The 25,462-nt window shown below is 38.7% G+C and overlaps 2 protein-coding genes across 3 annotated transcripts; both read left to right on the plus strand.

Moving 5' to 3' along the window:
- The first annotated feature begins 180 nt into the window (after positions 1 to 180).
- Positions 181 to 17,098, plus strand: LOC113051627 (TBC1 domain family member 14-like). Of its 2 annotated transcripts, XM_026215528.1 has the most exons (15): positions 181 to 725; positions 986 to 1,108; positions 4,482 to 5,169; positions 6,217 to 6,343; positions 8,971 to 9,089; positions 10,041 to 10,123; positions 10,251 to 10,368; positions 10,920 to 11,026; positions 11,853 to 11,939; positions 12,156 to 12,250; positions 12,329 to 12,400; positions 13,121 to 13,249; positions 13,358 to 13,467; positions 13,552 to 13,810; positions 14,532 to 17,098. In XM_026215528.1, exons 2-15 carry the CDS (start codon positions 1,048 to 1,050, stop codon positions 14,586 to 14,588), a joined length of 2,112 nt encoding a protein of 703 aa, XP_026071313.1. In that variant the 5' UTR covers positions 181 to 725; positions 986 to 1,047; the 3' UTR covers positions 14,589 to 17,098. The 2 variants fall into 2 exon arrangements, with proteins under 2 accessions (XP_026071313.1, XP_026071314.1); XM_026215529.1 differs by lacking the exons at positions 181 to 725; positions 986 to 1,108; positions 4,482 to 5,169; positions 6,217 to 6,343 and adding an exon at positions 7,248 to 7,849.
- A 224-nt stretch (positions 17,099 to 17,322) lies between these two features.
- On the plus strand, positions 17,323 to 18,381 carry ccl36.1 (chemokine (C-C motif) ligand 36, duplicate 1). The gene is made up of 3 exons (XM_026215564.1): positions 17,323 to 17,471; positions 17,685 to 17,796; positions 17,908 to 18,381. Exons 1-3 carry the CDS (start codon positions 17,396 to 17,398, stop codon positions 17,999 to 18,001), a joined length of 282 nt encoding a protein of 93 aa, XP_026071349.1. The 5' UTR covers positions 17,323 to 17,395; the 3' UTR covers positions 18,002 to 18,381.
- Positions 18,382 to 25,462: the final 7,081 nt, after the last annotated feature.

Below are 25,462 nucleotides of genomic sequence, written 5' to 3' on the forward strand. Positions count from 1 at the left end.
TTAAATAATTAAAAAGTTCTGTCAGTAGCATCGAATGCACACAACTGGCTGAATTCCTGGTAAGCAACTATTTGTATTGTAGATGGTTTTAATGTAGACAGTGCAACTGAAATGCTGCTATTGCTATTTCCAGCAAATGGCCAGGCGCGTTCATTGTAAAAGGGAGATTCACCTTAATCAGCCTGATGCAGGTTTAGGGGTTTGTTTTAGTTACTATAGCAACACTTTGTCTTCTGGTTACTGATAACATACCTCCTACGGTTTCATTTCTTGGATTAAAACTAGCAATAAACCGTATCTACGCACAAAACAAACTTCACACCTTGTGTACACACGACAAGACAAAACTATAATAAATCAGCGAAGAAGACAGTATGAGACTGTGGGCAGCTGCGTCGACGGGGAGCGTTGTATTTTGATCGCGTCGCTCAGTGTGTAACGTTACAGTGTGTACAGGGCGCTGGAGGTCACTTCCTGATTTACTGACTGCCGACAATACGTCCTAACTATTTCAAAACGCTCTGCCTCTGTTTAAATGACAACGGTTTGCGTGCCTGAAGAGCAACGTTACCCACAAAGGTGAAAGTAGCGATAGTTTTTGACTTTATTTGATGCAGACCAGCACTTCATTCAGTCGTAGCGCAGGTGGATTGATCGCTTTGCATGTTTTCCTGCCACATTTATACTGAGGATGTTTTAAAATGGCGGTTGTAGCGTCACAACAGGTAAGATACTTTTCATTAGCTTTTATCTCTCTGTCAGCGTTACTCGTGCGCAAATAGAGCTAGAGCCTTTTGCAGTCAGACACTTAATGTAACATTTAATGTCTCCTGAACCAGGAACAGCGCAGTTCACAAGAAGGCGAAAAGTTTTGAGTGAAGTTTAGAGTTTCGGCGACAACGTAAATGAAATGCAGAAGCGCTTGTAAAAGCGGACAGTGTTATAACCGTAATAATAGAAGTGTTTGATGTGTTGTTTATTGGAGGGTCTGGAGTAAAGGTAAGGGGGTGATGGACGCACACACATCCCTCCACCTGCAGCAGGAACATGGCAGAAGCAGAAGAGCTCACGTCCGGTGAAAGCAACACAAAGGGTCAAAGCACTGATGGTAAGTTCAAAGTAACTTTGAAGCCATAACAGCTACATCCTCCAAGCTGTTTGTTTAGAGCCCTGGATGTCAAAATTATTGCACATTAGCATCACTGGCTCTTGAGACATGGGGGAACTGTGCTCGAGTGTAACCAGATAAAGCTTCAGAAATGTTGACATAAAAAAATATAGCATGCACTTCAGTGAATGAATGAAATGAGACTAAAGGATAGTTTAAAAAAATAATATTGTAATGTATAATTATTGTAAAAAAAAAAGTCAAATAAAAATGTAATATTGATCATTTAAACCTATTTTGAACATTGGTGATTACACGTGTATTCTATGCAGTGGGTATTTTGTGTTTATACAGTTGCTAGCTATGAAACAAAACATTCATATTATGCATACAAATATTTAAGTATTTAATAAGTGCTTCAGGGGAGTTAGGAATAGAATTATATGCAAATGACTTGGGAATTCTGAAAGCAGAAATGCTGGTAATGGTAGACCATACAGCTTCCCAAAAATGACTCCTGTTTGAGCACTGCCAGAATATATGCACATGATATACCTCCTCCATCCCACAATTCCTCCAACATAGATGGAGGATGTTGATTGCCTTGAGAGAGAATAACAATTTCATAGTATTTTACAAGCATTAGAAGCACATCATCTCATAGAGTCATCAAGTAGATCTGTATGGTTTGGAAGAAAGAGCTTATTAATTTTGAAAATAAATTAACTAGATAATTCACATCAGTTCTCTCTGACTACAGGAACGCAGTAACTCAAAAAACTCAAAGACCAAAAATGCATTTGAGAAATGCATGGGCTGGGTCACTTTTGAAATGATGACTGTTATTGTTTAAGGAGTGTTTTGGGGCTTTTAAAGTATTGTTGTCCTGTCAATAGCTGCAGTTACTGATTCCACTTTCAATTATAGATTTCATGGCTTTCTTCAAGCATGTTCTTTCCACAACAGAATAATGGTTTGTAGATTCTATGCACATTTTTTAGTTTCTTTTGTAGTAGATGAGCAGGTGCACACACCTGTGACACACACTGAACCATATTCAGTTGGGGAGGAAGAACCAGTAGAGCTTGTATTATCCATTGCCTCTCCCAATATAGATTTTGCAAACGCATCAGGCACAATATAACATCTTGTTCTTCATCTCTTTTGTTTGGAGCTGATGTTCTATTTTCTACTTTGTTTTTGATGTGATGTCCTCTGGTCATATGCACCCCAATCTTTCTCCCTCTATCCTCATTTAGGTAAAGAGCTATTTTTTTCCAATTTTGATGAACAATATGGTTCACTAGATTATCAAGGTTGTTTGAGGACAGCTTTCTCATAGTTTAGTTGGAGGGAGTGTTAACCTGACGTGTCCTTAGGTCTTTGGGTTGCGTTTCTTCTTTTTTTGTTTTTTTGTCTGGTTTCAGGTTGCTTTCTCTACTCCTGCACACTGAAGTAATGTGATGAGAGGTTGTTGTGTCGTTGTTTTACTGAGGGAAGACTCAGAGAGGTGTTTATCCAGCCCTGCACACTGAGTCTTGTCACTCTTCAGAATTTACCTGGACCATTGACACATGGGGAATGTGGGCTGAGAGCACAGATCTGTCACTTAATGGAAAATGAACATGGGCCCACTTTACTAATAATATGACAGAATTTTCTCTATTTATTCATTTTGACTAATGCTTTGTTTCATGATTCAAGGTTGAGGGAAATGAATAAATAAATAAATATATATATATATATATATATATATATATATATATATACACACATACACACACACACTCACCGAAAGTATTATTAGGAACACCATACTAATACTGTGTCTGCCCCCCCTTTCGCCTTCAGAACTGCCTTAATTCTACGTGGCATCGATTCAACAAGGTGCTGAAAGCATTCTTTAGAAATGTTGGCCCATATTGATAGGATAGCATCTTTCAGTTGATGGAGATTTGTGGGATGCACATCCAGGGCACGGAGCTCCCGTTCCACCACATCCCAAAGATGCTCTATTGGGTTGAGATCTGGTGACTGTGGGGGCCATTTTAGTACAGTGAACTCATTGTCATGTTCAAGAAACCAATTTGAAATGATTCAAGCTTTGTGACATGGTGCATTATCCTGCTGGAAGTAGCCATCAGAGGATGGGTACATGGTGGTCATAAAGGGATGGAGATGGTCAGAAACAACGCTCAGGTAGGCCGTAGCATTTAAACGATGCCCAATAAGCACTAAAGGGCCTAAAGTGTGCCAAGAAAACACACAGTGGTAACAAGGCATGATGGATCCATGTTCTCATTCTGTTTAGGCCAAATTCTGACTCTACCATCTGAATGTCTCAACAGAAATCGATACTCATCAGACCAGGCAACATTTTTCCAGTCTTCAACTGTCCAATTTTGGTGAGCTTGTGCAAATTGTAGCCTCTTTTTCCTAGTGGAGATGAGTGGTACCCGGTTGGGTCTTCTGCTGTTGTAGCCCATCCGCCTCAAGGTTGTGTGTTGTGGCTTCACAAATGCTTTACTGCATGCCTCGGTTGTAACGAGTGGTTATTTCAATCAAAGTTGCTCTTCTATCAGCTTGAATCAGTCGGCCCATTCTCCTCTGACCTCTAGCATCAACAAGGCATTTTCGCCCACAGGACTGCCACATACTGGATGTTTTTCCCTTTTCAAACCATTCTTTGTAAACCCTAGAAATGGTTGTGCGTGAAAACCCCTGTAACTGAGCAGATTGTGAAACACACAGACCAGCCCGTCTGGCACCAACAACCATGCCACGCTCAAAGTGGCTTAAATCTCCTTTCTTTCCCATTCTGACATTCAGTTTGGAGTTCAGGAGATTGTCTTGCCCAAGACCACACACCTAAATACATTGAAGCAACTGCCATGTGATTGGTTGATTAGATAATTGCATTATGGAGAAATTGTATAATAATCCTTTAGGTGTGCGTGTGCATGTGTAGGGTGTAATTTTCCCTGAGTTTCTTGGATACAATTGATTTCTGTCCATGTGACCCCAAGATATTTGTAAGATAATTCCATAAGCAGAAATTGTATTTATTGCAAAACAATTCCTGAAAACCAGGACAAATAAAAACAATTTTATTATTATTATATTCCTATGCCTTCATGATCAAGTCTAGTGAGGTATAGTAAGATTTTTCCTGTCCAATGGTGTTTTTTATTGCCAAACTGTCCATAGAGGTTGCAGGAATGAAATACTGTATGTAATCTGATGCGGTGGAAATTACATTTGTTGGTTCAGAAAAAAAGTTTATTTTCTATAAGGAGACAAAACAACCATATGATTTACAGATTAACTTTTTTCTTTATAAGGACTGATTTACTTTTGTTATTTGTCTTTCTAGATTCCCAGGTCTCATCGTTCAGCAAATCTTCACACAAGCAGTGTTTGCCTCTCACCCAAAACCATGTCAACCTTCACATGCCCTCAGACTCTCAGCCGCCGCATGTCTCCCTCAGCTTCAAATCAATCCCTCCCTTCAGTAGAACATGTGATGAGGATCGCAGCAGCTTGGCCTCTCAGGACTCTGGAATCCCCACCCTTGAGATTAACCCGCCTGAGCACATTCATGCTCGAGTCACCACTGTTCCACCTCCACATGATGATAATCCGGCAACACTAAACTTGGATGTTTCAGATAACTCCACACTCAAGTCTTCCACCTTCCCACGATGTGACTTTGATTTGGTCCGCCTTTATGGAGCAAGTGGGCTCTCGAGTGCGGCAGGCAAGGGCACTTTGAACCGCAGTGATGAAATTTCAGTGTGCAGTGTTTCCAGTTTAAGTACTGAGTTTTCTGCCACATTGTCAGTCAGTAATGAGGACTTCCAAGACTTTATGGTTACATCCGAATCCAGCGCCGTTGTTACATTTGAGAATGAAGATGTCTTGCACCGTTGTGACAATTCACTCTCATCTCCTACTGACCTACACGGCAAGCTGAGCAGCCCGCAACGGCAACCTGTGGGGGTCTCTACACCACATGAGGCTAGACCCAAGAGACTGGGTCCACTCGCCAGCTTCTTCCACAAGTATTGTAGCATTTGCATTTTTAATGTTGTTAAATTCACACCAAGAAACTACTGATTTGTTCAGTAGTATCATGATTTGCTTATTGTGTTAACTTGAAGAAAATTTGCCTTTCAAATAATGTTGCATCAATATTATTTAACTTTTTTATCATTCAATTACATAAAAAATGAAAAATAACTTGGTTTTTAATTTTTCATGTGTGTTTGCACTGGAATTCTGCAATACTCTTGGCCACACCCTTTCATTTTTCTATTATAATCTAAGCTCTTTCTTTATCCTTGAGTTCTGTCATTTATAACAACATAGCAACCTAAAATAATCATTTCTGTTTTTTGTTTTTGTTTAGTATAACAAAACCTTGCAACAAACATTTGCAACATCGCAAGTTATTGTTTCCACTGTAATTTTTCATCTCAACTTTGCTTTCTATTTCATCTTCTGATAATAGGGTTTCTCATCACCGGTGATTTAATTTCGGATTTTTTTTTACTTCCGGCTATAATATGCAGTATTTGATATATCTATGATATGACTATGATACTTCAGTTTTTTTAGTGCTCCAAAGGTCTTAAGTGGCTTAGGTCCTTCATAATTGAATAGAGCTCATCACTACCTGGACCTCGGCTTGTTCTCGAACATCCACTCAAGTCACTGTCCACTGTGCTGTGGGTGATCATTTTCAACTTGTAGCACATGCCTCAGAATTACCTTTCCTTTGATGAGATGGAAAGGTAATTCCATAAAAAGATGATTTCTTATCATCTATGCAGCACAGACTTTCTTGAAGCTTCTCTTAATGTTAAAATGGCTCAAATGTTTGTTCATTCTGCCTCACTCTCCACTGTAGTGCAGTATTCTTTTAAGTTTCTCCCTTTTTTCTGTTCTGTTCTATTCTGTGTTTAGTGAAACGTGCTATAATAAAGTGTCTCTTTGTGGAATTCACATTGCTTAAAAATAATTCAAAGACAAAAAAAAAACCTTGAGGGTAATTTTCAGAAGACATAGCACTCTGTTAACTCCTTTTATTTCTTTTCTATATTTGTAAGGAGTCTTTTTACTAAGACAATGAAGGAAACAAGTGCACTGGAAGAGCAGAGAGAGCCTGGCTGGAAGCTGTTTGGTAAAGTTCCACACAAAGAACTTTCATCCAAAGACTCCAGGAAAATACAAAAGGTACGTTCACACACCTGCACTCATACTAGGTCAAAATGCAATGTAGCTGATTTTTGAGTGATTTTTCATGTAGTATGGTTGTGTCAAAATTGTGAAAAAATAACTATAGTTTCAGTATTCAGTGTTTAATGTAACCTTCATAGAGTATGGCCCTATAGAATGTCAGAGCCAGTCTGCAGGTTTTGGACAGTCTAAAGTTGCCAGATTTTGCAGAGTTTATTGTATGTTGGGCACAGACACAATTTATTTTTTTTAGCTTCAGAATATGTCCAATCTTAGAATATCAAACATGTTTGATATTTTGAGCCAGTTTAGAACGCATGTTGTTTTTTATTTGCCATGCGTCTCCTCGCAATCTTGCCGTTGAGTTCTCATTTTAGGGAAAATCAACCCATGAATGTTTTTCTCAGCTGGAAGAAAACATTTTAACAGTGAAGCTTTCACATGTTTAAAGATTTATGTACACTAGTTTTAGATTTTTCACTTTGATTCATTATGCATCAATCAAATTCAGAGTTATTTTGATATTGTTTATAATGGGGCTTTGTTTCCAGTGTAAAGGCCTGCAGTTTACTTTAGGTAATTTGAACCCCATGATTCTGCCTCCCTGTGTCCATCTAGATTTCACCCACATCCAACTCCTGCCTTTATCTCTTGCTTTTGTTCTCTGCAGCTGTAATGGAAGATCGAGGTATTGGGTGACAGGTTTAGAGGTGCTGGTTAATTTAGGCTCTGTAGCAGTGGCTTATAGGAAAACATGAGTTAATCTTAACTCAATATGATGTACTTCTGTCCTGTGCTTTTGACTTTAAACATTGCAATATTCTCCCTACTGCCATGTACAAGTCCTAAAGGAATAACATGTGTAGGGTGGTTTGACAAAATTGTTAGGATGTTTCTTGTTATATTTCATTTGAAACAGTGAAAGAGATTCTCATGAGAACTGATGACACACAGCAGATTATTTATCATCTTTGTACATGACTCAGACATGCACAGCAGAGCACAGAGCGCACTGATCACATGAGACGCAGTGCAGAGAGCCGTGTGCTGGAATCCATTAGTATGGCTGCCTGTAAATCATGGATCCTCTCTCAGCACTGTGATGATGACGAGTAGTATTAGCATGCACACACACACACCTATGGACACGACAGGAGCACGGGACAGAGTCTGATCCTCTGCACCCCTCTGATGTAGTGCCTCCCAGTTGGGTGCACGTTTGTTAGGACGGAGTAATAGAGAGAAAGAGGGCAAGGAAAAACAGTGTCAAGTAACTAAGCAGGAGTGAGACCGCAATAACAGCAGAGGAGCAGGAGCACAGTAGTATCATGCTACTGTTTCTCAGGGTGTGTCCCATATTCCTTGCGGTCTTCCTCTGCTGCTGTGCCTTGTCTTTCGGTCTGCAAGGCACTTAAGCTTGTAGTTGTGGAAGTACAGCAATGGTGTAGAGTTGTGTCTGGAACACTGGATTCTGAATGTCTCAACAGCACTGCAGCGTTCATGGTGAGTTTGTGTCGTATTTGTTTTTTCCTTTTCCCCCTTCCTTTTTTGTTTTCTGTCTGATATAAATTGAGGAAAATGAGAAGAATATAATAAAGAGCATTTGTAGGGAGGAAATGACGTGGAGAGAGCGATTCTTTTGTTGCAGGTGTACCTGATGTTCAGGTGTGAGCACATTTGTTTGTTATTAATTTTTCATTCTGTTTCTTTGGTTTGCTGTCCCACTTTCACTCTTTAAACTAATTAGGAGTTCCTTGTCTCATTTTTTTTGGTGTGTCCTTCTATTATATACATTTGGCTCAAGTTGGAATGTAGGTCATTTTGTCTAGTTTTATCTCTGAGAGAGTGCAGCGTGGGGGCAAATTAAATATTTATATTCATTCATGAGCGATAGCGTGTGCTTTCTGTATATTAGTGTATGATTTTGTAAAATTCTTTGGACTATATGGGCCATTCTACAGAATTGGTCCAAACTGCTGTCCCACAACCAAAAAAACACATTTAAAAAGCGTTTTAGTACTTGCACTTGGCCAAATATTGTCTGGTAAACCATAAGTCAATGGAAAGCTTATTTATTCAGCTTTCAGATTATGTATAAATCTACATTTTGAAAAACTGACATTTAAGACTGTTTTTTTTTCAGTCCAGGGTCACAAATAGCAAAAAAATATTTTTACAATGTAGATGTAAGCAAAAGCTCAGTAGGTCAATATAACCCTTCTAATTAAAATATTATAACTGAGTTTTGGTTGTGACATTTGGGGAGTGGACAAATATTCCAAATCTTTCTGAAAATACAATATGAGAATTAACTGCACAATAAATAAGAATGTGTACCTTTAGATATTATAAAATGTGCATACATACAAATATTTTTGAAATATAAAAAATTTTCAAGGCATTTTTTACTCTTTGATTTTCAACCAATTCTGTAGAAAGGCCCATATACAGCATTGTTTTTTGTTTTGTTTAGCTTTTTCTACTCATGATTGAAATGTGTTTAACAGGTGCTATTCATCATAAGATTTATACATTTGCTTTATAGTATTTTCATTATTTTATACATTATTCATATAAAGTGTATACATTTATTCTGTTATTTATTTATCTTTTTATTTATAAAGGAATATGAAGGAAGGAGTGGACAATCTAGCAGTTCCATATCTCCCAAGAAGAATGTAAGAAGGAACCTGGACTTTGAGCCACTTTCAACCACAGCCCTTATACTGGAGAACCGTCCAGCGTAAGTTTTGTTTTTGTGCATCTCCTCCGGTCATGAAACCTCATTCCTGTATGATGGGTAGAAAAAAAAAGATAAAATAAATAAATAATAAACACTTTCATCTTGCATGCAATGATATGACATGCAGCACAGATGATATAATAATAATAATAATAATAATAATAATAATAATTCAATACATTTTATATAGTGTTTTTCTAGGCACTCAAAGCGCTTTACATTGTCAGGGGTATCTCCTCATCCACCACCAGTGTTCAGCATCCACCTGGATGATGCGACGGCAGCCATAGTGCCATAGTGCCAGAATGCCCACCACACACCAGCTTACTGGTGGAGAGGAGACTGAGTGATGAAGCCAATCAGCGGATATTTGGATTGATAAAAAAAAAAAAAAAAAAAAAATTGGTAACACTTTAGAATAAGGTTCCATTAGTTAATGTTAGTTAACTACTTTCGTTAACATGAACTAAGCAAGAACAATCCTTCTACAGCATTTATAAGTCTTAGTTCATGTTAATTTCAACATTTACTAATGCATTATTTAAATCAAAAGTTGTGCTTGTTAACATTAGTTAATGCATTGTGAATTACCCTGAACTAACAATGAATAACTGTATTTTCATTAACTAACATTAACGAAGATGAATAAATACAGTAATAAATGTATTATTCATTGTTTGTTCATGTAAATTAATACATTAACTAACATTAACTAATGGAACCTTATTCTAAAGTGTTACCAAAAAATTAATTTATGCATTTAGCAGACGCTTTTATTCAAAGCATTCAGGCTATCAATTTTTACCTATCATGATATAGAGCGCTAGTATAATTTAAAGCATGGGGAATATGGAATAAAAAAGGATTTATAGATGTAAAGTATTTCAAAACATTTTCTCTCGAAAATAGAAATGTAAAGTCCATTGGAAGTAATTGTGTATCTGTGTGTAGGAATCTTCCTGCAAAGCCTGAGGAAGAAGCCCAGAAACACAGACAAGAATATGAAGAGATGGTGGCTCAGGCCAAGAAGAGAGGTGACTTTCTTTTCACGCTTTTGTTTGTGTGTCCAGTTTCGTGTGCTCTAGAGGGCGCTGTTGAAACAGATTTCCATTTCACTGCCATTCCTCCTCTCTCTCACTGCGTGTATGTGTTTCTATGCAGAGCTGAAAGAGGCCCAGAAACGGAAGAAACAACTAGAGGACAGGTGTAAACATGAGGAAAGCATTGGCAATGCTGCTCTCACCTGGAGTCAGGAGATTTTACCCAACTGGCAAAGCATGTGAGTCTGCACACAAAAATCATTGACACAATATATCACACAAACAAGCATTCTTGACATTCCATTCAAATAAATAACAGACAAACATTCTAAGACGACTAACATTTGGCAAGAGATGTTTTGACAAATTAGTGAGAGAGACAGACTAGAAGTGTTTGCTTAGGTGCTCATCTGATACAGCTCTCATCCTTGTTATATCCAATGATCTCTCTGCTGTCCCTGTGAATAGAAGTGGCTTAAAGTCCTAAAATATGCTTTGAGAGAAAAAAAAGATAAAGCAAGCATGTGTGAATTACCCCCCCCCCCAATTTTCTTTTTTCTTTTTACAGTGTTCAGCAGACATGTTTCTTTTAATATCGAAACTAAGTTTATCTGCTTTATGAACCAACAACAATGAAATAACTGAAATGGTTTAGCGCAGTGATATGGACATCTTAATCCAGTCAAACCTGCCTGGAACTACTTCAGCCGTGTGTTTCCCTGAGAATATTTGCACACAATGGACTTGTTAATTGACTTTTTTTGCTCTGTCCTTCTCTTCCCTATTCCAGGTGTTCATCCAGGCGGGTGAGGGATTTATGGTGGCAGGGTCTGCCACCCAGTGTGAGGGGCAAAGTCTGGAGTTTAGCGATAGGCAATGAACTGAACATCACAGATGGTATGAATGGGTTTTATCTATCCTTTATCACATACACACATGATGCACACATACTTGATTAAATATGACAATGTATTTTTAATTCGAAATGTATGGATGAACAATGATTCTAAATATAAAGTCTATCTTTTCTTTTAAGTGTGTAGTAATATAAATGGCTTTGTATCATGGGTTTGTTTTCTTCACTGTGTTTCACAATCAGTGGCCTGTGGTTTGATTGGTATTTAGTTTGAATCTCTAGGCTGGCATAAACCCACAAATTTATACCATAAATGTGCGGCCGTAAACAAGCTTGAGCCTTGTTTTGTGAGAGCAGCATATCCAAAGCAAAGCATGAATCATGCATTGATGTCATATGCTAATGTAAATGAAGTCATAGGTATTAATAACCAATGCTATTTTGGTTGTTCACTGTGAGAACTCTGCACCGAAAGCTGTTGTGGTTTAAATGCTATTTTGCAATAGTGATCTGTTGTGATCACGAGTAGAAAAATAAAAATGAACATTTGGAATGGCAACAGATTCTTGACGAGACACAGTTTTACAAGCTGGGTTATTATATTATGAGAATTTTGCTTCACATTTTTGTTGAAATATTCCCTGTATTTAAACACAATGCAGGTATACTTTGTTTTTAAGTTAAGTAAACGGGTGAAATCCCAGGAGTTGAGAAGCGCTGAGTAGATCTTCAAAAGCAAATTTGATTTGTAAAAACTGTTAGATGTAATAACCTAACTGTATCACTAGGGGGTCTCTTTACAAAGCAAATAGGGATTTTTAGATGTAGGTCATTTTTTCTTATTATTTATGTATGTGTCTTAAACAGAGCTGTATAATATCTGTTTGGCAAGAGCCAAAGAAAAGTGGAATGCCTTCGTAGCCCCAACAGCTGCTGCAGAAACAGAGAATGAAGGTAAATGTTACGCATTTTTCCATTTTTTTTTCCAAGCACATGCTACTTTTGTTTCTTTTCTCCCACTTTTGCTGGAATAACTTCTTGAATCTCATATCAACCATTATTTATATACTTGACATTCTTTTATTATCCTACTCTTTTTGTTTCCTGCTATTTCTCCTCCATCAGCATCCCTTACTGCCCTTTTGTAACTAATTATTGCTCATTTTTCAGATGCAGGGTTGTCTCATGCTGATCGAGAGGCCAGTCTAGAACTGATCAAATTAGATATTTCCAGAACCTTTCCCAGTCTCTGTATTTTTCAGCAGGTAGGGTGCATTGCTGTTTCTGGTGTTTCACATCATCTGCTGACAACTGTGTCATTATCTCTTGGGCTTTATTTTCAGGGAGGCCCATACCATGATGTATTACACAGCATTCTGGGAGCTTACACTTGCTATCGTCCGGATGTGGGATATGTAAGTCTGGTTTACTATGATATCTTATTGTTTAAATGCTGTCTAATATCTTTTAAATGTATCCTGTACCACTGCACCTTAACCTCAGTTTGCTTGAGCATTGACTCCTATAAAGAGATGTTTACTGTAAAACAGAAACTGACAAAGATGTTGTGTCGGACAGCTGGTTTGCTGGAGTTTAAAGGTTTAAAGTTTGCTCTGTTGAAGCTATTATGCACGTAATAAGCAGAGCCTTAGACCTTATTCTGCTGCACATGTGAGAAAACCAGAGCAATGTGTGCTGCACAGCCCTCTTACATCCTGCTCACAGACCACAGTGTCAATCGTTGGCCAAAGAGCTTTTGCACTTTCACCTCCACAAAGATGCTAGGTGTTCAGCTCGTATTATAAAATTTGAGAACATATTTTACGTTTCTGTTAATGTTACTTAATCAAACAGCTTCACTTGTATGACACAACAATTTTAAATTCAAATCTCCAATGTATTTTAGATGCCAAGTTTAGAAAAATCCTTTGGAAAAAGAAAAACTTTTTTTGTCACTATTTTGTGACTAACACTAGTGGTCAAAGAATAATATCTGTTAAAAGGTTTTGAAATAAGTCTCACTGTGGCTGTGTTTATATGATCAAAACTAGAGTAAAAGAGAAAATCTTAATTATTCCAAACTTGTAATAGATGAATCCTCATTTATGTATCTCTGTTATGTGTTTGTTGTGTAGGTGCAGGGCATGTCCTTTATAGCAGCAGTGTTGATTCTCAACATGGACACTGCTGATGCCTTCATTGCATTTGCCAATTTGTTGAACAAGCCTTGTCAAATGGCTTTCTACAGAGTGGACCACAGCCTTGTGAGTTTTTATGAGGAGTCTTATTAAGTCTTTTTAAGTTGTGTGATCAAGGAAAAAATAGTTGTTATTCAAGACTTTTCAAATGCTCCTGTCATTTTTCTTCCTTAGATGTTGACATACTTTGCAGCATTTGAAGTGTTCTTTGAAGAAAACCTACCAAAGCTCTTTGCACACTTTAAAAATAACAGCCTGTCCTCTGATATTTATTTAATTGACTGGTAAGTGACATACTTTAAGTCCTGTCAGAAATTTGCCCCTGAGAAACAGATTTATTTATCATAGATCTGCTTTTGTCTGTGTAGGATCTTCACCTTGTACAGTAAATCTCTCCCGCTGGACATTGCGTGTCGAGTGTGGGACGTGTTCTGTCGCGATGGCGAGGAGTTTCTCTTCCGCACGGCTCTGGGGATTCTGCGTCTTTACGAGGACATCCTCACACACATGGACTTCATCCACATCGCTCAGTTCCTGACGCGCTTGCCGGACGACATCTCTGCTGACGAGATCTTCTCCAGCATAACCACCATCAACATGAACAGCAAGAACAAGAAATGGGCACAAGTGAGCATCTTTCTCTGAACAATCATAAAAACACATAACATGCATTTCATGAATAGTTATTAAACAGTATTATGTGAAAGTGACGTGACATACAGCCAAGTATTGTGGCCCATACTCAGAATTCGTGCTCTGCATTTAACTCATCCAAAGTGCACACACACAGAGCAGTGAACACACACACACACACACACACACACTGTGAACACACACCCAGAGCTGTGGGCAGCCATTTATATGCTGTGGCACCAGGGGAGCAGTTTGGGGTTCGGTGCCTTGCTCAAGGGCACCTCAGTGGTGGTATCGCCGGCCCAAGACTCGAACCCACAACCCTAGGGTTAGGAGTCAAACTCTCTAACCCCTAGGCCACAACTTCCCCTTTTATCCAATCAACAAAACATTAAAAATATTATTACATTCAGCAGCCATTACTCCAGTCTTCATCATCATGTTGTGCTGAAAAACATATTCAGACTTCATAAACCATAATGAAAAAGCAGACACTAAAAAAATCATAATAATAATTTGAAAGCATTTTAGCATAAGGTTGCACATAAAGTGTGGGGAAAAAAATCAGAGGGTCTAAATACTTTCTGAATTATATTTTAGTTCGAAAAGGATTAAATGTTATATATACAAGAATGATACAATGCTGTTCATATTTAAATTGTTTCCACTATATACATATATACACACACACTTTCTCTTCCTTTTGTACCTCTAGGTTCTTCAGGCTTTGCAGAAAGGACAAGACCGGGGCAGTCCTCTACTGAAACACTAAGGATGCATCCTCATGTCTTCTCTTCCACCTCACAGAGACGAAGAGAGAAACTCTTGTTGACCCTGCATACCTCTGGTACCACATCAGAAAATCTCAGTTCCAGTCATACATGTCCAGTCCCATACAAACTGATGCGTGGGAATACTAACTGACCTCACACGGCTGGAACGGAGGCAACACATCACGTGAATGTACACTCCCAACTCACAAGAAGTGTGGCAGTGTGAGTTTGTGAAGATCTAAATGATTTAATGTCTCTGTCCTTTCATTACTTTCACCTTCACTCTTTCTCTTCTGCTTTATCCCTCAGCTTAAACAAGGCATTTCCTTTTACGCAAAATAAAATAATAAGGGATTTTCCTGAAATGGTTTACTTCTAATATGAAAGCATATTGACTTAAAAAGAGATTGTTGACAGTCTAACTGTACTTTTTTCTTGGTGGCCTCTGAGTATCCTTCAAAGTCCTGGAATCTCAAAGGTAGTGTTAGTTTAAAAAACTAGAAGTGCACAAATCATGACGAGTTTTTGTTTGCTAGGATTCAAAGTCAGTGAATCCCAACATTGTTTCTAAGACCTTTTGTAAACTTTTAATTTAAGTTTCTTTTTAAAGCACTATTATTTATTCTTCCTCATATTCTCTGTAATCTGTGTTTCTGTTCTCTGTATTACAAATGTCTTTATTCAGAGATTTGAGTGAACACTGTTTGTGGAATTGTTACTGGATTCTCGCTCCCCTTTTTTCTCTCTCTCTCTCTCTCTCTCTCATTTATTTATATATTTTTTTTTTATAGGAAGTGTTGTGCCAGTCTTAAACCAAACATGCTGAAATACTAGCATTTCAGTTCATGCCTACAGAACAAGGATTTTAGCATAATGGATGTGGCTTTGACAGTTTGGTGCAGCTTGGGTCTAAAGGTGGTTGAAGTGTTGAAAAGAAGCTGGATTGACTGTGTTCATAGATGGTGGTGGTTTTCTGTCATACGGCTCATCTCAGCATTATGCTTGGTGTTACACTTTGCAGTAAATTATTTTTGGCGTTCAACACTTCATCAAATTGAGATTAAAATCGGACAAAATCTTATTATTCAGAATCTATGAAATACCATGCAGGAATACTTCATAGTCTTTACTTGTTTCATGCACACATGCAGTTAACTGGCCTAAAAAGTTTAGAGAAGTAAAAGTAAGGACCTTACATCAATGAATTAATGCTGCCTAAAATACTGTAAACCCATTTTAGTAAAATATATTTCACTGTGAAGTATTGACAGTATCATGTTAAACATCCAGATGTTTATTTATTATCTTGATTAGGACACATGGTAAAGTTGATGGATTATTATTTTTGTGAGGAGGGGGAAAAATACCTAATTTCATATCCTCTGAGAGTGTAAGTGTGTATACTGTGTGTGCACACGGTAATATGTTAACAAGCTATGAAGGTTCCAGAATATTGAAAGGCACTTGATATCTTAAGTTTATGTTCAGATATTATCAAGATAATGTGAGATTTCACGGCTGTGTGATCACTGTGATCAAAGGAACACCTCCCACCTTTTTGTGGTCTAAACCAAACCACAGCAATAAGCTGCTTTGAAAACATATACTTTTTTTTCATAGATTTTCACTGTGGTCTTTAATGTGCTCTGCCATTTCATGTTTCGTTTCTTGTTCATTACCATACAGGAACAGAACTTGTTTTGTGTTCATGTTGGCTGTTTTTTATTATTATTATTATTATTATTATTATTATCTGATTATTCATTGCCTCAGTTTTAAAATATTTATATATCTGGGGGACATGCACCAGGAGCTTTAAGGAAATGGCCTTCATTTTTGCTTTGAGTCCAAAGTTTTGAAAGAACTTATGCACATAACTCAGAAAAAGAGCTTAAAAGACTTAGATGTCCAGTGCATTCAGCTGTTTGAGTTCATGTACAATAAAAAGAGTAAAGACAATCTCAGTTGTAATGGCTGAGATGACGTGTGTGTGTGTGTGTGTGTGTGTGTGTGTGTGCGCGTGTAAACAACTTCATGTTATATTGTGAGTACTTGATCATCACCATGAACAATTCATTCTGTTCAAAAGAGCATAGGCCACCCAGGACTACAGGAAATGTTAATAATGAAGTACAGTAATGTTATTGTGCAATGTATTTATTATGTTAGTGTTTTATGTGGGGACTGACAGAATTAGTCTGTTAAGATGAAAGCAGCAGGGTGTTCAATGTTATGAATAACTGGCCAGTCCAAACTATTTAATGTTAGCGTTTTGTTCATCTATATCAACACTGTATGAGCAATCAAATGTGTGCAGACTGTATGCATGCAATCCCACACTTACTGAAGCTTTCAGAAGCTATTTGAGCAAGCACTGATGCAGCTCACACAACACGCTTTGACCTGTCTGTGTTCTTATGTGTTTGTCCTTCTGTCAGAAAAATGCTGCCTTTGCTTTTGTTGTCAATATACAGGTGATATAGAAATAAAGTTGTATATATTCGTGGTCCATTGTCTCTTGACTTCATTAGTGTTCACACTGAGAATAATGGCACTCTAGACTGAGTCATACACGAGGTGCAGATTTGCTACATATAATAACCACAAAGCTGTTTCCTGTAAGACTTATGAGCACTTTTTTCAGTTGTGATCACAGTGGAATATTTTCTTACCTATAACCTGCCCCCCCCTACCCAAACCACACTAGCCCCCTCCCCTTCTACCTTTAAAAGCTATAGAGTAAAGCTTGTAGGACATTATCCAGTTGATAACAGCTTTATCTCAAGAAGAAGAAGAATCTGCAGTTATGCGTCAGTATTTTCTTTGTCTTTTTATTGGTCTTCTGGCAGTTGCATTCCTCCAGTCTGGTGTAAGGGGCAACAGTAAGTCACCCTAAAACACATTTATTTGTTCAGTTCTGTGAATAGAAATGTATATATATAAACACTTTATCAGTGTCGTAAAACTTATTTCCAAGGGTGAGTTAGAAAGCTAACAATTTTTCTTAAGAGCAGTTTATCTGTTAACATTTAGGTGTTTGATGTTAAAATATTAATAAACTGATTTATTACATAAATTATATTTTTTCAACACAGATGCCAATTTACCATCTGAATGCTGTTTTAATCTTTATGGGAGAAAACTCCCCATTGCTAAAATTGATTCCTACATCGAGACAAGAGTGGATTGCACCAAACCTGGAGTCATGTGAGTTTTCATTTATCATATTCATAATAATTCTAATCCTAACAGTAAAAATCTATTATACTGTGTTTGTAAGATTTCTGTGTGGAGTAACTGATCTTTTCTTACTTCCAGTTTTGTCACAAAGAAGAGTTTTCGTATATGCGTGGATCCTCAGCTGAGCTGGGTGAAGACTGCCATGAAAGCAGTGGATGAGCGTGATCTTTAGTGATGCTGCTGTGGTGATGATCAGTATGCTCAAAGGAATGCTTTTTTTTGTTTCTTAAGTGAAGTATTAGCTCAGTAATTCTCTTTATGTAATGCTCTGATATTCTTTTCATTATTATCATGTAAAGCATCATGTCAAGTAACTGCATATTCTGATGCATTAAGTGCTAAAATAATTGTTTTTCCTTTAACTAGTGTTAATTTTACTGCAAAATAACATGTAAAAAGACAACAATCACCCTGTTCTTATGAGGATTACAGGGACAATTTATGATAGTATTATCTTAATGTAGGCTGAAGAAAGAAATGTGCTTTTGTTTGATTCTGTATAACAGCAGTTATAGATGTTCTTAAGTCTAATAAAGCAGAATACAAAAACGATGATGAATTTTGTTGTAAAATCATTTCTCTGTTATACTGTACCTCAGTAACAACGGCAGAGCTTATCAAGGCAAGATCAGATAAATCAAAAGCATTTCTGGTTTTGAAAAAAAAAAGCAATAAATTGTGACAGAAACAAATTAACATCAGCTTCTTTTAAGGATATATATGAACTGAATTTTTATATTAAATATGGAGAAAGGAAAAAACACTTGTCATTTATTGTATTACAAATATGTACAGTATGTTCATGTTATCAATTCAAGGGTCACTAATTATTTACCTTTTCTGTGTTCATAGAATATTAATTTTTTTACTATGCACTCAAGAACACATGACTGAACAGGGTCTTTTAAATTAGTGAGGATAGAATTCAGTACAGCAGATACAACACAGAACAGACAATAAGTGTTGTGTGACTAAAGAATATAAAATGAAAAGAAAAAAAAAACTAAAAATACAGCAGTCCTGATGAACAAGGAGAAACCGTTTGGTATGAAGTTCCACCATTTAGGATTCCAAAATAACTGTATTGTTGCTCTTTTTTTTTTTTTTTTGCCTGAAATATTTTCATCAAAAATGATATTACTCAGTTGGTCTAAACTGGCAATACCAGTATGAAGTTAAAACAGATAAAGCTAATATATATATATATATATATATATATATATATATATATGTTCTTTCCATATACAACCTGTCAAGATCACGAGGTGTCATTTTTATGAAAGATCGCCAGTTTGCATGAATCTCCTATAGGTTTTTATAATTTTTTTTTTTTTTTTTTTTAGAGCTAGATGTCCTTGAATTGCTCCCTATGTGAAATTGCTGGATAGACTCTCAGCATTGAACTTTTTTCACAAATTATCTGTCAAAGCAAGATTACTCAAAGTACTACTACTAATAAGTTGTATTTATGCTAATCTACAGGTTAGGTTGTAAATGATATTCATGGTACTAAGAGAATCTTGTCTGTTGATGTGTTTTAAAGTTCCATAAAAGTAAAAACCATGACCACTTGATTATTAAAACATGAAAGGGCCTCAAATAAAACAAACCAATTAAACTAAATAAGGGGGACCTAGAGACAAGCCTACGGATGTGAGCATTCTTAACTTCATATTGATAATTGAAAAAAAGTTCACAATAGAATTGCATAGAATAGAATAGCATCAGCATAGAATTGCAGACTGTGTTGGTGGTGGTGTCTTTTAATAGCACTAGTTTCTCACCTGCCTACAAAGTGTCGCTAGATGTTAACACCTCAGGGCTGTCAGCGGAACACTTGAATTTGTGGTCAGACTCTTATGCCAATGACACTGTACCACTCTCGGCTGCTTTTCCTGTTGGAGGCCATATGCTGCTCGCTGTTTTTAAAATAGATTTGAGTCTTTAGTAAAACAAAGATCACCAATAATGTTAAACGTAAAACACTAAATACTTTAAATGTTCCACTTTGCAGCAACAGCTTGAAAAAAAAAAAAAAAAACTGAAATGTTTCTTCCCTCTTACATTTAAAAGTTATGCGCTTAACCAAACATTATTTGTTGAACACGTCCCTCTGTAATTTACATAGACTCACAATGTCAAATATGTTTGTGGGCCAAAAATGTAAGTCATTTAAGTAAAAATTCTCCACATTAATGTACACACAACACCTCATATTGACAGAAATGAGAGAATTGTTGACATTTTTGCACATTTATTAAAAAAGAAAAAACTGAAATATCACATGGTCCTGCGTATTCAGAACCTTTGCTGTGACCCTCATATATTTAACTCTTTTCCTTTGATTGTTTTGTGTTTTTCTACACCTTCATTATAGGTCCAGCTGTGTTTGATTATACTGACTGGACTTGAAAACCACACACCTGTCTAATAATATATATATATATATATATGACCTTACAGCTCACAATGCATGTCAGGGCCTTAATTCTAAGCGATATGTGTGGAGAAAAGCAGGCACTGCTCATCACCTGTCCTATACAGTCCCAACAGTGAAGCATGGTGGTGGCAGCGTCATGCTGTGGGGGTGTTTTTCAGCTGCAGAGACAGGACGACTGGTTGCAATTGAGGGAAAGATGAATGCGGCCAAGTACAGGGATATCCTGGATGAAAACCTTCTCCAGAGTACTCAACACCTCAGACTGGGCCGAAGGTTCACCTTCCAACGAGGCAATGACACTAAGCACACAACTAAAATAACGAAGAAGTGGCTTCACAACAATTGTGACTGTTCTTGAATGGCCCAGCCAGAGCCCTGACTTAAACTCAATTGAGCAAGGCTTTTCTGTCTTTCCTCACGGTTGCAGCAGTGTCTGCTCCTGCAGGAGCCTTTTCTGTCTTTCCCCACTGCTATAACAGTGTCTGCACCTGCAGGAGCCTTTTCTGTCTTTCCCCACTGCTATAACAGGGTCTACTCCTGCAGGAGCCTTTTCTGTCTTTCCTCACTGCTATAACAGCGTCTGCACCTGCAGGAGCCTTTTCTGTCTTTCCTCACTGCCACAGCAGTGTCTGCTCCTGCAGGAGCCTTTTCTGTCTTTCCCCACTGCTATAACAGCGTCTGCACCTGCAGGAGCCTTTTCTGTCTTTCCTCACTGCCACAGCAGTGTCTGCTCCTGCAGGAGCCTTTTCTGTCTTTCCCCACTGCTATAACAGTGTCTGCACCTGCAGGAGCCTTTTCTGTCTTACCCCACCTGCAGGAGCCTTTTCTGTCTTTCCCCACTGCTATAACAGGGTCTACTCCTGCAGGAGCCTTTTCTGTCTTTCCTCACTGCTATAACAGCGTCTGCACCTGCAGGAGCCTTTTCTGTCTTTCCCCACTGCCACAGCAGTGTCTGTGTCACAATAAGGTCCAGAGAATACCAACTGAAGGAACAACAACAACAACAACAACAACAACAACAACAACAACAACAACAACAACTAGACAGGAGAGACATATGAGAATCAACTAACCAACAACACGAACAGGATTGCCAGCCAAACTTAAAGGCAACACAAATGAGCTGCAGCTGGCGCTCATAGACCGCAGCTGTGGTGCTAGTTAACAGACACACACAATCAGAGAAGCAAGATGAACACACAGACCCATGAACCATGACAGTCTGCTCCTGCAGGAGCCTTTTCTGTATTTCCTTACTACCGCAGCTGTAGCTGCTCCCCCAGGAGCCTTTTCTGTATTTCGTCACTGCCACAGCAGTGTCTGCTCCTGCAGTAGCCTTTTCTGTCTTTCCCAACTGTCACAGCAGTGTCTACTCCATTCAGGAGCCTTTTCTGTTTTCCCCTTCTGTCGCAGCTGTAGCTGCTCCCGCAGGCAATTAAGGTTGTCTGCATGTAGGCCATCACGAGCCTTAGTTTTGTTAGTCTGTAATGTTGCTGTTCTAGCATAAAGAAGATCTGCAAAGTTAAAAAGCTCAAAGACTAATTCAAAAGGAGATATTTTATTTAACAGAAATCACTTTTCAAAAGCTAAAGTAGATGGCCAAACAGCGTGTGTTTCTTTACTGCAGTGTCTGCAAAGTGCATTTGCAGATTTTGACTGTTGAGTAGCACTTTAACCACAAGTTGTCAAACAAACGCATCAAAGCAGATTTTCCCAAATAGACATCAGCTTTGCCTCACTGATGTTACATTTGATGACTGCAGTCAGGGAAAATTAAAGAAAAACCCTGTACACAATTGTATCGGTATTAATATCAATATCAAGGATACTTGCCTTTAAAATTATCAGTAATGTATCTAAAACAAAATAAGTGGTATTGCCCATTCCCAGTGGCAAACGCCTGCTTATATAGCCAGGGATTTCTCGCCTACTATTAGAGTAAAATCAGCAGTGTAATATTTGCAGGGTTAAAAGATATTAATTCCCAAAGAGCTGAATGAACAATCTACAGTGTTAAACAGTACTCATGTTCAGTGTTGTTATTTGGTGTAATTTCACTTTTATACTAAAAGTGTGGATTAAAATCCCGAATTGTCTGGACTCCACCCTTCAGTGACTGCTGCCTTGCGAAGTGATGATGCTATCTTTTCTTCGAGCGACGGAGATGGTAATTTGGATTGATTTTCTCTTGATAAAGGTAAATGGCAAAATAAAATTGCTGATAACTTTAATCAAAGTACGATTGGTGGTGAACACATTTAGAAATTACTAACTGCGAGTGTTTTGTCAGGTTTAGTGTTAAGTTTGTGGTCGTGAAGTGCAGAGATGTACGTTACAGAAGAGTGAAAGTTTCTCATGCTGGCAAGGGGGTGTCTAGGGGGAGGCTGGGGGAGGCAGTGCATTTGGCGCCATTTGACAGTGCGTGTGCTTCGGGCATACGCGCTGAGAAAAAGTTCATCATGTGAGAACAGAACGCCAATTAAATGTTTACCTGGCAGAGCCTTAAAGAAATGGCATGTCCACAATGGTGGCACAAATGAGCTTTGTCACCCCAGTTGCTACCCCAAAACAGCGAGCGTATGGGATCGAAGTGCACTGAGAGTGGAACAGAGTGATTTTGACTGAAACAGTTTTTTTTTTTTTGAAAGTCAGAGAATTCCCGCGACTTGCGACTTCCAACGAGGTCCAACACTAAAATGCCCTCGCGGTCCGGTCTGTCCTCGATTTCTACGGAGGGTAGCATATTAATTTTTTTGGCTGTGGACGATAAAAATGTCTCCACCATCTGCTTTTGAAGAAATATTGTTGTATTATGCTGCATCACACATTGTATCAGCTGCAGTTCTGGTGCCACAAAATTATGCGACATACATTAATATAAGTGTAAACTCAGCGGGAAAGTTATGCTCACTGGACACTGCACTTATTCACAAAATATTTTTATTTTAAATCCTTACTGGTTATTTAAACATTTCATTCGTGTGCTTTTCTGACGTGCGTTTTTTCTGAGAACAATCAAGCACAGCACGAAAACGAAAAAGCCCTTCAAACTGTGCTTGATTTCTAAGTTATGTTTTGGGCTAAAACTGTCAAAACACACAAGGTTTATGTATAGGCTCAGTCTAAAATTAAAGTTAACAACTGAAAGAGGATGCATCTGTATATTAGATGTGCGCATTAATGACATAAATAGTCATAATGAATTTCAAATGACATAAATCAAAGTGAGATTTTGCAGATAAAAATAAACGAGGTTTTATTAACAAAGTTCGGGAGAAGCACGTGCAGATAATTAATACAGGTGGAGAGGACTCAGCAATCAATGGTAAGAGGTTTATATACAGCAGTCTCACTGCAATTCATTTGACAGTCTCGCAGCAGTTAGTAGCTTTTTGGTCTCAGCTCTGCTACCATGTCTAAATTAAGCTCTTCATCCGATGTGGACAGAAACATCACCAAGACCTACATCACCAATCACCATCACCTACGCTCACCAAGACGCCGAGGCCAGTCTTCACCACCCCCGGCAAGGCTTCCACCTTCTTCCACGTCCTCCTCCTACCGCTCGGCCGTCCCGACAATTGGGACTATTGGGAAATGGACCGTAGCTAGATCAAGGGAAGCGCTGGGCAACTCAAGACATACAGGCTTCGCGAAAAATGAACAAAGCAGAGCTGTATGATCTGTACGTTTCCCTACAGCCTACTCCTAAAATGACCCACAGGCAGAACAAAGTTCGCCTGCCCAGCTACCACCATCGTGTTCCCACACAGGATCCGGCTCACTTCGCCCATCGAGCCGCAGAAACAGGCTTTTAGCGAGCCTGGGCCGCGTCCCAGATTCCGCCATGGTTATAACCAGGTTATAACCCCGCCCACTTCTAGTGGCCTGCGGCTCCAGTAGCTCAAACAAGCGCAGGCCTGCCTCCGCTTGCAGCTCAAGCCCACACTTCATCCTATAATCCTTCCTTTTCGTCATACCCTCCAACTAACTTTCCTTTTCAAGCCACAGCGGGTCATCTAAGCGTGAGGCCGCCGCCGACATTCGCAGCCCCGGATTATACCCTTCCCAGCTCTCTCATACAAACTATTCTCACTTCACAGCAACTCCGATGCCTGTTCCGTCCAACGCAGTCGCCATGGAACCACCACCAGTATCCCAAAGTATCCGCGCACAGATCCTATCAGGTGCAGATGTAGACCTTTCCTCTCATCTTCCTCTTCTCCCAAGAGCGGAACCAGACCGCCGAATAGATGATTTCTCAGTTACCCTAAAAAACACAAACACTCACTTATCTCGTGTTCTTTCATTTTCTGAATTTGCAATTGTTTTTTCCCGTTTCACTGAAATCATCTGTTCAGCTTTCCCCAACTCAGCGCCAACTGAACGATTATCAAGCAATCATAGCCGAGCTTGCACTGTCCTATGGGGGTGGGCACTTCTACACGTACCATAAACTTTTTCAGCAAAAAGTGCAGTGCGAGTCGCACAGTAGAATCAGCGCACATACCGGAGCGCACTCGACTCAGATCTACACAGCACTGTTTTTGGGTTGCAAAAACATTACTTGCGCAGTTTGCAGGTCAGTGACGCACTCAACTGCATCGTGCCCGCAGGTTAACTCTTCCTCTCTTCCCTATGCGGGAACAAACACCACTAAATCCACCAGCTACGTGTCTCGGGGAGCAACCACCCACGTAAACCAGGACTCTCCTTTCGACGAAAGCGGACAGCCCTGTAATCATTTTAACAATGGTAAATGTAACCGAGCACGCTGCCGGTTTATGCACATCTGTAGGTTCTGTGGCGGCACTCATGCCGCTTCGTATGTCCAGTTTATAAATCTGTGAATAAAAAATCTAAAAATGATTTGGCGACTCCTGTAAATATTTTGCGCATGCACTTCGAACTAGCTCATCACCCGGACGCTGAATTTACTCATTATCTGCTTCAGGCCTAAAAAACGGCTTTAAACCCGGCTTAGAGTGCCCACTCTCCCAAAACATCACATGTAATAATCTTCAATTTGCACTCATGCACTCATAGAACCTGAAGTCGTAAACAAACTGGTCAAAAAAGAAGTTGAGTCAGGCTTCATGATCGGTCCGTTTGACAATCCTCAATTTGATGGGTTTCCAGAGGCGGATCAATTCCCAACTCCAGTACTTCGCTATTCAGAACTAATATTCCCGT

Source organism: Carassius auratus, chromosome 32, assembly GCF_003368295.1.
Source record: "Carassius auratus strain Wakin chromosome 32, ASM336829v1, whole genome shotgun sequence".
Taxonomy (NCBI): Eukaryota; Metazoa; Chordata; class Actinopteri; order Cypriniformes; family Cyprinidae; genus Carassius; species Carassius auratus.